The sequence below is a fragment of the Chroicocephalus ridibundus genome, chromosome 19 (assembly GCF_963924245.1).
Source record: "Chroicocephalus ridibundus chromosome 19, bChrRid1.1, whole genome shotgun sequence".
NCBI classification, from domain to species: domain Eukaryota; kingdom Metazoa; phylum Chordata; class Aves; order Charadriiformes; family Laridae; genus Chroicocephalus; species Chroicocephalus ridibundus.
The window spans coordinates 5,229,557-5,240,724 of record NC_086302.1 but is presented as its reverse complement, the minus strand read 5'-3'; the positions used below and the strand labels follow the sequence as shown (position 1 = coordinate 5,240,724).

At 67.6% G+C, this 11,168-nt stretch overlaps 1 protein-coding gene across 3 annotated transcripts; it reads right to left on the bottom strand.

Moving 5' to 3' along the window:
• Positions 1-26: 26 nt before the first annotated feature.
• On the bottom strand, positions 27-9,706 carry SYTL1 (synaptotagmin like 1). 3 transcript variants are annotated; one of them, XM_063356054.1, is made up of 15 exons: positions 9,547-9,706; positions 7,196-7,483; positions 5,745-5,890; positions 5,544-5,652; positions 4,525-4,564; positions 4,091-4,184; positions 3,773-3,867; positions 2,580-2,702; positions 2,311-2,477; positions 2,103-2,205; positions 1,044-1,205; positions 882-960; positions 708-807; positions 407-612; positions 27-300 (listed from the first exon to the last, which is right to left on the bottom strand). In XM_063356054.1, exons 2-15 carry the CDS (start codon positions 7,432-7,434, stop codon positions 161-163), a joined length of 1,803 nt encoding a protein of 600 aa, XP_063212124.1. In that variant the 5' UTR covers positions 7,435-7,483; positions 9,547-9,706; the 3' UTR covers positions 27-160. The 3 variants fall into 3 exon arrangements, with proteins under 3 accessions (XP_063212124.1, XP_063212123.1, XP_063212125.1); XM_063356053.1 differs by lacking the exon at positions 9,547-9,706 and adding an exon at positions 8,648-9,010; XM_063356055.1 differs by lacking the exon at positions 9,547-9,706 and adding an exon at positions 8,648-9,010 and having other exon boundaries at positions 74-300; positions 407-506.
• Between the last annotated feature and the right edge of the window lie 1,462 nt (positions 9,707-11,168).

Sequence of the window (11,168 nt, the reverse complement as noted above, 5' to 3'; positions counted from 1 at the left end):
GCCACCCAATGTGCCCTCCGGTGCCGCTTCATTGCTGGAAGGGTGCGGGGGGGCCACACACCCCAGCCCCGCACGGCGATGCTCCGGGCTCAGCTCTGTCCCCCCTCCCGTGTCCCACAGTCTCACTGGCACCGGGTTGTCCATGGGGGGGTCGGGGGGGCTATGCCCGGGGGACCAGGTTGGTCCTCAGGGGCAGCAGCGCTTCCACCCACTGTCCGGGCTGCTGGAGCAGCCGCCCCCACACCCCCCGCTCCTCCGCCGTCGAGTCCATCCAGCCCACCGGCAACCCGTAGCTGCTCCCTGCGGAGACACCGCCGCCGTCACCCCCCCAGGCCGTGCCACTGCCACCCCCACCGCCCCCTGGGGTGCCCGGGTTCCCCCCACAACACACACACACACTCCCTACCTGTGCCCAGGCTGAGCCGGATGCCCCCCAGCTGGCGCTTGGCAAAGGCTTCGTGGTGCCAGAGGGTGAACTCGGCGCACGCCTCGGCCAGGTCCTTGGCCTGGAAGCCGTCGTACACCATGGTGTGGTTAAAGAGAGGGTTGAGGCTCCTCTTCACCACCCGCGTCTTCTGCCGGCTCGCCTTGCTGTCGTCCGGCAGCACGTAGCTGAGGTGGGGGTGGGGGTGACAGCGGGGTGAGGGTGACACGCACCCCCCCCAGCCCCTCTGGGTGCCCCCACGGGTGCCACCCTCCCCCCTTACCACTGCACGAAGGCGTCCACGGTGCCGCTCTGCAGGGGGATGAGGCTCTGAGCGTCCTTCACCCAGATGTGCAGCTCGCCCGTGGGTGGCATCCCCCCGCCTGCAGGAGAAGGGGGGGGTTGTCAGGGGCACTCCGCCACGCTGGACCCTCCCCACCCCACGGGCACCCCTCACCTTCCGAGCCCGCGGGGATGAACTTCAGTGCCAAGTTGAGGTTGCCCCGGCTGGTGAGGCCATCCGAGGAGATGGGCATCTGAGGAGGACGGACGGGGTGGGTTATGGGGGGATGCGGTGGGGTGGGGTGGGGAGGAGAGCTGGGGGGTGCTGAGGACTCACCCGGGGCTGGAGGCTGAACCACTCGGGACTCGTGTTGGCCCAGTCCCAGGTGCCCAGTGCGATTTCCACCTCCCCTAGGAAGAGGTTCCTGCCCAGGCTGTCGTGGTGCCACACCGAGAGGTTCAGGGTCCGGCCCTGCAGGTCCCTCTTCTCCAGCTTGTACTGGTGGGGAGGGGACACCCACAGGGCGAGGTTACCTTTAGGCTCTACAGAGAGACTTGGATAGATTGGCTCGATGGGCGGAATGAGCTTCAACAAGGCCAAGTGCCGGGTCCTGCGCTTGGGCCACAACAACCCCACGCAGCGCCACAGGCTGGGGGCAGCAGAAAAGGACCTGGGGGTTCTAATTGCCAAGCGGCGGAACGTGAGCCAGCAGTGTGCCCAGGTGGCCAAGAGGGCCAATGGCATCCTGGCTTGTAGTAGAAATAGTGAGACCGGCAGAAGGAGGGAGGTGATTGTGCCCCTGTGCTCAGCGCCGGCGAGGCCACCCCTTGAGTCTTGCGTCCAGTTCTGGGCACCTCAATACGAGAGAGATCTCGAGGTGCTGGAGCGAGCGCAGAGGAGGGCAACGAAGCTGGTGAAGGGCCTGGGGAATAAATCTTACGAGGAGCGATTGAAGGAGCTGGGTCTGTTCAGTTTGAGGAAGAGGAGGCTGAGGGGAGACCTCATCGCTCTCTACAACTACTTGACAGGACATTGTAGAGAGGTTGGTGCTGGTCTCTTCTCACAGGTCATTAGCGATAGAACAAGAGGGAATGGCTTCAAGCTGCAGCAGGGGAGGTTTAGGCTGGACATTAGGAGAAAATTCTTCCCAGAAAGAGTGGTCGGACACTGGAACAGGCTGCCCAGGGAGGTGGTGGAGTCACCATCCCTGGATGTGTTTAAGAGTCGTTTGGATGTGGGGTTGGGGGATATGGTGTAGGGGAGAACTGTGTAGAGTGGCGTTGATGGTTGGACTCGATGATCCCAAGGGTCTTTTCCAACCTAAATGATTCTATGATCCCCCCTTGAACCAGGGGGACCACCCCCCAAAAACCACCCCAAAGCAGAGTTAGAAACCTTGAGGGTCTCATTGAAGATGGGATCCAAGCTCCTCTTCCGCACCGTGGTCTTGCGCTTGCTGCGGTTGGACTTATCCGGCAGCAGGTACGTCTTGATGTACCTGGAGCCAAAAAATTGAAGTGTGGGGGGCGGGCACGGCTACCAGCCATGGGCGTTACGGCTCGGGGAGGTGAGGGCGGGGGGGGGATGGGGACGGGGGACTCACGGGTCCGAGCGCTGCTTCTTGGCCTCGGCCAACTCCCGGCACCGCAGCACGTGGACCTGCAGCTCCTTCTTGGCCGGGTCGTAGCGGAGGGAGAACTGGACGCAGCCCCGCACGGCCACGCTGCCCAGCTCCCCCTCGCTGTACAGGCTCATCAGGCTGCCGCTCAGCTGCGGGGACAGGGTTAAGGGGTGGGGGGGGGAGCTGGAGAGGTGACTTCCCCCCCACACACACCGCCTTCCAGCCCCCCCCCAGCTCCCCCAACCCCCTACCGTGGAGGAGCTGAGGCTGGACACGGAGGAGCTGGTGGTCAAGAGGCTGCGCGGGGGCGCGTGGCCGTTCTGCGGGGACCCCCGGCCCGGGGACGCCTGAGCCATGCGGGGGGTCCTGGACCCCTGGCAATGTAAAGCAAAGCGGGGTCAGCAGACACCCCCCCCCCCGTCGCCCCCCCCCCAGCCCCAGGGCGGGCTCCCGAGGGCACCCAGCTCCCGGCAAGTGGCTGGTGCTCGGGCACAGCCTGTGCCGTGCTGGCTTTCGTGGCCCAGACAGCCCCCCCTGCCCCATAGAGCACCATACAGCCCCCTCCACCCCCATACAGCCCCCTCCAGCCCCCTCCAGCCCCCCCGAGCCCATACAGCCCCATACAGCCCTCCCCAGACACATACAGCCCCACAGAGCCCCCTCCAGCCCCGTACAGCCCTCCCAAACCCCCTACGGCCCCCTCCAACCCCATACAGCTCCCCCCGAGCCCCATACAGGCCCCTCCAGCTCCTTCCAACCCCATACAGCCCCCACAAGCCCCATACAGCCCCCACAAGCCCCATACAGCCCTCCCCAGCCCCACACAGCTCCCTCCAACCCCATACAGCCCCATACGGACCCCCTAATGCCATACAGGCCCCCCCCAACAGCTCCATACAGCCCTCCCCAGCCCCACACAGCCCCCTCCAACCCCATACAGCCCTCCCCAGCCCCATACAGCCCCCTCCAACCCCATATGGCCCCATACAGACCCCCCCAACCCCAAACAGCCCTCCCCAGCCCCATACAGCCCTCTCCAACCCCACACAGCCCTCCCCAGCCCCACACAGCCCCCTCCAACCCCATATAACCCCATACAGACCCCCCCTAATGCCATACAGGCCCCCCCCCCAGCCCCATTCAGCCCCCTCCAATGCCATACAGCCCCCCCAGCCCTATACAGCCCCCCAGCCCCACACAGCCCCCTCCAACCCCATACAGCCCCCCCCAACCCCATACAGCCCTCCCCAGCCCCATACAGCCCCCTCCAACCCCATACAGACCCCCCAACCCCATACAGCCCCTTCCAACCCCATATGGCCCCATACAGACCCCCCTAATGCCATACAGCCCCACACTGAGCCCCATTCAGCCCCCTCCAATGCCATACAGCCCCCCCAGCCCTATACAGCCCCCCAGCCCCATACAGCCCCCCCCAGCCCACCTGCCCAGCATCGGGGCCGCTGTGTGGGGAGTCGGGCTCCTCCTCGTCTTCCTCCGCGCTGGACGTGCCGAAGGGGTTCCCACCCCCCGTGTCACCTGCAAGGCCACCGTGTGGGTGGGTGGGGGGGTCCCGACGTGGCAGGGATGGATGGGGGGGAGGAGGGGGTGTCCCCTTTTTTCAGCCAGGCAAGAGAGGGATGGGGGGGCCGGGTTGGGGAGGGCTGGGAGGAGGTAGGAGGCTGGTAAGCAGTGCTGGGGGGGCTCCAACCCCCCCCCAGATCTCACTGTCCGTCCGTCCCCCCCCCCCCATCACGGTTACCTGGCTGGGCTGGGGTGTCCTGCTCCCTCGTCGGGATGTCACCCTGCCGCTGTGACACCGCCGTCCCCTCCGGAGCCGGGGCCGTGGGGCTGGGCTGTGAGGTGGGACACAGGGGAGAGGGTGAGAATGGGCACCCTCCTGTCATCCCCCGCCCTGCACCCCTCGGTCCAGCCCCTCTGGGTCCCCGGGGATGGGGTGGGGGCCATCCCATGGGACTTCCCCCCCCCCCCCCATCGCTCCCCACCCCGCGGGGCTCAGGACCACGCTTTGCGAGGGCACGCACAAGGCTGGCCCCCACGACAATGTCCCGGGGTGACGCTGCGGCTCGGGGGTGACCCGCTGAGCGAGCCCATCACCGGGGCATCGGGTACCGGCTGCAGGTTCACCTGCCCCACACCCCTCCACATCCCCCCCGGCCCCAGCCAGGCACCAACCTGGGGCTCCGCGGCCGCCGGCGCCTCCTCCGTAGGGGGGCTGCGAGAAGAGAGGATAATTAGTCTCTCTCCACAAGGCATCAGGTTAACGAGCGCTTTCTGTCCTTCCCCCCCCTCCACCAGCAGTGGACGGACAGACAGACAGACAGACAGACAGACAGACAGCAGGGTGATGGAGAGACAGAGAGCGGGACAGTGGACAGACAGACAGTGGGACGATGGAGAGACAGACAGACAGTGGGACGATGGACAGACAGACAGACAGTGGGATGATGGACAGACAGACAGACAGTGGGACGATGGACAGATAGGGGGATGAATGGACAGACAGACAGACAGTGGGACAATGGACAGACAGACAGCAGGGTGATGGAGAGACAGAGCGGGACAGTGGACAGACAGACAGTGGGATGATGGACAGCCAGCCAGCAGGGTGATGGAGAGACAGACAGCAGGACAGTGGACAGACAGACAGCAGGACGATGGAGAGACAGAGACAGCAGGATGCTGGACAGACAGACAGCGGGATGGTAGACAGACAGAGACAGACAGCAGGATGATGGACAGACAGACAGCAGGACACTGGACAGACAGACAACGGGATGGTGGACAGGCAGACAGTGGGACAGTGGACAGAGACAGTAGGACAACAGAGAGACAGACAGCGGGATGATGGACAGACAGACAGACAGCAGGATGGTGGACAGACAGCGGGACGATGGAGAGACAGACAGAGAGTGGGATGATGGACAGACAGACAGACAGTAGGATGGTGGACAGACAGACAGGCAGCGGGTTGATGGACAGACAGACAGGCAGCAGGACGGCGGACAGACACTGGGACATGCAGCTCTGGCTGCACCATCCCCTTCACCACGGGCTCTGCTCCCACTTCCCCACCTCCAGCTCCCCCCCGGCCACCCCAGGGCCGGGCCACCCGCAGCAGGGTACCGACAAGAGATGCCACCACCCCTGGGGCACCCGTGGGGTGAGAGACACCCCCCCACCACCCCCCTCACCTCTCCTCCGGCTCCGCCACACCATCCTCATCCTCCTTCTCCTCCGCCAGCGGTTCGCTGATGGCTTCCAGCTCGCCCAGGCTGGGGCCACACTCCGGGTCCCCCGCTCCTGGGGACACGGCGGGGACCTGAGCGGGCTGAGCCCTGGCCCCCGGTGTCCCCCCCCCACCGCCTCGGCGTCCCCCCCCATCCCTCGCCTACCCCGGGGCCGCCTCCTGCGGCGGATGGAGGCTCGGACGAGGTCGGAGCCCAGGTGGTGGCGGTGGCGCTGGGCGCGGGCGTCGCAGAACCAGTCCCCGGTGAGGGTCCTCAGCCGCACCGGGTCCGACACCGACTTGCGGAGCTTGCTGGCGGCAGGAGGGCAGCGTTGGGTGTCCCCGTCCCGTCCCCCCACCCCCCAACCCCGGCTGCTGCCATCGACCCCTGTGCCACCGTCCCCCATCACCCTGGGGGACTGATGATGGGCTGATGGAGCCACCACAAGTAGCCCTGGGGACAGCAGCCACCGTCTCCCAGAGGGTTTGGGACCTCCCCGATGCCAGCGTCACCCACCGCGGGGCTTCAGCCTGGCTGGGCTCAATGGGTGCCCCCGTCCCCAGGGGACCCCCCAGCCTGGCTGATCTGTCCCCAGGGGTGACGGATGCCAGGCTGGCTGCTCCTGGGGGGCTTCACGCTGTCCCCAAGGGTGACGTACCCCAGGCTGACTGCTCTTGGGGGGGGTGAGGGGGGTGGGGGGTTCACACCGTCCCCAGGGGTGACGGGTACCAGGCTGTTCTTGGGGGGCTTCACACTATCCCCAAGGGTGACGGACCCCGGGGTGGTTGTTCTTGGGGGGGTTCATGCTGTCCCCAAGGGTGACAGGCCCCACGCTGGCTGCTCCTGGGGGGCTTTAACGTGATCCCCAAGGGTGACGGACCCCAGGCTGTTCCTGGGGGGGGCTTCACACCATCCCCAAGGGTGACGGACCTCAGGCTGACTGCTCTTGGGGGGTGTGGGGGAGGTGGGGAAGTTCACACCGTCCCCAAGGGTGACAGACCCCAGGCTGTTCTTGGGGGGCTTCACACCATCCCCAAGGGTGACGGACCCCAGGCTGACTGCTCTTGGGGGGGGTGGGGGGGGTGGGGGGGGGTCACACCATCCCCAGGGGTGACGGGTACCAGGCTGTTCTTGGGGGGCTTCACACTATCCCCAAGGGTGACGGACCCCGGGGTGGTTGTTCTTGGGGGGGTTCACGCTGTCCCCAAGGGTGATAGGCCCCACGCTGGCTGCTCCTGGGGGGCTTCAACGTGATCCCCAAGGGTGACGGACCCCAGGCTGTTCTTGGGGGGGGCTTCACACCATCCCCAAGGGTGACGGACCTCAGGCTGACTGCTCTTGGGGGGTGTAGGGGGGGGTGGGGAAGTTCACACCGTCCCCAAGGGTGACAGACCCCAGGCTGTTCTTGGGGGGCTTCACGCCATCCCCAAGGGTGATGGACCCCAGGCTGTTCTTGGGGGGCTTCACACCATCCCCAAGGGTGACGGACCCCAGGCTGGCTGCTCCAGGGGGGCTTCACACCGTCCCCAAGGGTGACGGACCCCAGGCTGGCTCTTCTTGGGGGGGTTCACGCTGTCCCCAAGGGTGATGCTGAAGAGGGGACCCCCCCACCTCACCTGATGCGCCCCTCCTCGCGCCGGCGGAGCTGCCAGTCGCGGCGCAGCACCTCGCCGATGGCGCGCCGCTCCTCCTCCGTCAGGAAGCTCAGGTCCAGCAGCGCCTCGGCCCCCAGCTCCAGCGCCATGGCGGGGCGGGGGGACACGGCGGGGGCACCCCGGGGTGCTGGGTGCCGAGAAACGGGGGGCTGCAGCCGGGGGGGCTCAGCGTGCCGGGCATGCACCAGCGACGCCAGCATCTGGAGAGGGCTCTCGGGGCCGCGTTGGGGTGGGAATCATCCTCACCCTCTGCGAAGAGATGGAGCGGAAGCTCAGCGTAACACCCCCACACACACACACATTGCACCCCAAAACCACCCCCGGGACCCCCCCCAATGGGGACAAGCCGAGGGGTGGGACGATGCCGAAGGTGGGGAGAGAAGGGACGGGGCGATCCCCCGGGCCAGCTCAGGGAAGCTCTGTCGCTCCTCCTGCTGCCAGGCCCCACTGCCGGCCCCGTGCCAGGGCCAACCCTGCCCCGCCGCCGGCGTCCTGCCCGCGGCCCGTGTTTGCCAAGGGTGTTTGCCCAGGGCCAGCTCTGCCCCTGCCTGCTTTCCCACGGGTTTCATCAGGTGCCGCGGCCCCGAGACGGGTGGCGAAAGGGGGCTCGGCTGCCCCCCCACCCCCACCCCCGCCCACGATGGGCTGAGACCGAACCGGGCTGAGACCGTACTCAGCTCATCGCAGCTGCCAGGGCAGAGGGTGCGGCAGGGGCTCTTGCCCCACGGCCCGGCGTTGCCTCACCGCTGCCCTTCCTGGCCCCCGGCGTTGGGAAAGCGTTGCCCGGCGTGGGATGCCAGGGCAGGAAATTGCAGCAGCGGTGGGATGGGATCGGTCCCCTGTCCCCCCCCCCCCGGCACCCCACTGGCACGTGAGCAACGGCACGGCTGCACCCCGGCGCGGCCGTGGGGCTCTCACCTCCACGGTGGGGCTCGGACCCCAGTGGCCCTTGTCCCCAGCCCTGACAGTGACTCTGTGCCTGCCCCACAGGTGGCCCTGTCCCCAGCCCCACGGGCGGGTCCCGTCCCAGCCCCACAGGTGCCCCTATCCCAGCCCTGTGGGTCGCCCTGTCCTGCCCCACGGCTGCCCCTGCCCCAACCCTGGGGCGGCGGGGCGGGGGGGATGTCACAGACAGCCCCCAGCACACTGGTGACAGCGGGTGGGCTGGGTGCCACCCCCCCCCCCACAGCCCCCCCCACACCAAGCCAACACCAGGGACACACCACACACACCCCCCCCCACCGCCCCCCCCCACATCACACACTGGGGACCCCACACACCACCTGGACACCCCCCCTCCGGCTCCCAGCACCCCGCTCCCCACACTGGGGAGGGGGATCTTGCGACACCCCCCGCAGCACCCTGCACCCAGTGGGGGGGGTCTGGGGGGGGGGGACACACACACGCACGTACCGGTTGTCACCGGGGGCTGGGACGCTGCTGCCGCTGCCTCCCCACCGCAGCCCGCTCGTATCCTGTTTACTGGCGGCACACGGGGGTGTCCCACCCCCCCCCCCCCCAAACCCCAAACCCCGGAACAGAGACGGCACCCAAAAAGTGTCACCTGCGTTTTGTCCCCGGCGCTGCCTCGGTTTCCCGCGGTGGGTGGGCGCAGCCGGGGCTGGGGGGGGGAAATAAAGAAGCACCCACCTCCCGCACCCGCCGGCGTGCAGAGGGGTGCTGGCACCTGTCCCCCCCCCACCCTGCACGAGGGACCAGTCAAACCAGTTAAACCTCCCCAGTAAGCCATAGTTTGGGGGGGTGGTGGGGGGGGTGAGTGTGCACATCCCCCTTTTTTCTTTGCAAGCAACCCACGACGGAGGGGGGGCCATCGATAGCGTGAAACGCGCCCCCCCACCCCCACCCCCCCAAAATACTCAGCCCCTCTTGTCACCACCCCCCCCCATCCCCCTCGGGACTGGCAGGCCCCGACTGCCCCCCACAGCTGCACCCCCCCCCCATCACCTTCCCACCTCCTCGCCCCCGCACCAGGGGCCCTGCAGCCCATTACCGTGGCCTCAGACCCCCTCCAACACCCCCCACCCCTCCCCGGCCCCCCCCCCGGGGCCTGGCCTCCAGCACAGCGCGGGCAGGATTAAAGCCGCCGCAGAAATTCGGGTCCCAGAGCCCCCATCCCACCCCTCCTCGGGAGCAAGGAAAGGGGCCCCCCCCCCCCAAAAGAAGGGCGAGAGGAGCCAGACACACACACACACACACACACCCCCCCACACACACACACACACAAACCCCAGGGTGCTGCTGCAGCCCCGCCATGGGGCAAGCAGTGGGGTCAGCCCCACGGCCGCCCTTACCTGCCCAGGGTCACGGTGGCTCGTGTGTGTGTCCCCCCCCCCCCCCAGCACCCCACGGGGGACCCTCCTGGTGGTGGGTGTCCCCCCCAGCGCCTCCTCCCCGGGTCCCCACCCTCGTCAGGGTGCTGGTGGCCCAGAGCTGAGTCAACCGCAGGCGAGAGCAAGCGCCTCCTCGCCCCGGCGGCACGAAAGCAGGGACTGGAGCCAGCAGCGCCCGCCGGACGGGACTGAACTGGGTTGAACTGGGCTGAACTGGGAGGCGTCAGGGGACAGCCCCCCCCCCCCGCCTCCCGCGAAGCCGGAGGAGGATGGAAGTCGAGCGTGTGGGTGCGGGGATGGGGTGGGAGACACACACACACACATCCCCCGTCCGCAGCTGGGGGGGGTCCTGGGGGGCGCATGGGGCAGGATGCGACCTCGGGGTGCCCGGTCCGGAGCAGCTCTGGGAGCAAATCTACCCTCCCTGCAGCCCCCCCCCCATCCCCCCGAAAGCCCCCAGTGGGGCAATGCAGGGTCCCTGGGGCTTTAAAGGTCTCCCATCCCATGGAGTATTCCCCAGCCCCATGGCTCGGGGCTTTAAAGGTCTCCCATCCCATGGAGTATTCCCCAGCCCCATGGCTCCCAGCCCCACAGCTCCCAGCCCATGGGTACCCCAAGCCCCATATCCCCCGTCCCATAGGCCAGCCTCAGCCCCACATCCCCCACCCCATGGAGTAACCCCAGCCCCACGGCTCCCAGCCCCCACATCCCCCATCCCACGGGTTATCCCCAGCCCCACAGCTCCCATCCTGCCTGGCACAATCCCATATTTCTCCAAAGGGCTGGGGCTCCCGCCCACCCAGGACAAACCTGGGTGCTCAGCCCCACGCAGGATCAGGCCAGCAACGCCTGGCAGTGGCAAATCCCGCACCCAGGACAAGAGCATCCTTCCCCGGCACAGCAGGGGGCCGTGCCTCAGTTTCCCCCCATCACAGGGGGAGGGCGGCTGGCTGGGGGCTGGAGGGGGGCGGATGTCAGGCTCCTTGCCAGGCTCCAGCCATCCCCCAGCCAGCTTTATGGGGGAGGAATCGCGGCGGGGTGCAGCGGCAGCACACGCCGAGCACAGGACCGCAAGAAAAGGGGATTATTTTTAGCGTGGTTTCTAAGGAAATGAGACTTCAGCGACGGCGCGGTCTATCGGCCGCCCTCCTCTTCCTCCCCTCGCGGGGCGTCCGCTGCTCGTCCCCGGTGGGGAGAGGCCCCAGACGGACGAGGTCCCTGCTATGGGCACTCTGGAAACGCAGGGAGTGCAGCCAGGTCTCTGCAGGGTGGCAGCGGCTCGGGGACCGTGGTGGCCCCAGAGGGGTGATCGTGGGCTGGTGGCTCAGCTCCGGGTCACCCAGGGTGGGCACCGAGCCCTTTCCGGGCATTCCGGAGCAGCAACATCCAGGGAGAGAAAGGTTTATTGGCTGAGGCTGGGATGGGAAAGGATGTGGCAGGATCCATCCACTGCTCCTGGATCTCCAGGATGGACAGACGGATGGACGGACAGACGGTACCCGACACCCCGGTGATGGGCTTGCTCAGTGGGGCAGTGCCCCTCCTCGGGGCCACGGGCGGGTGGCTCGGGGCAACCACGAGCT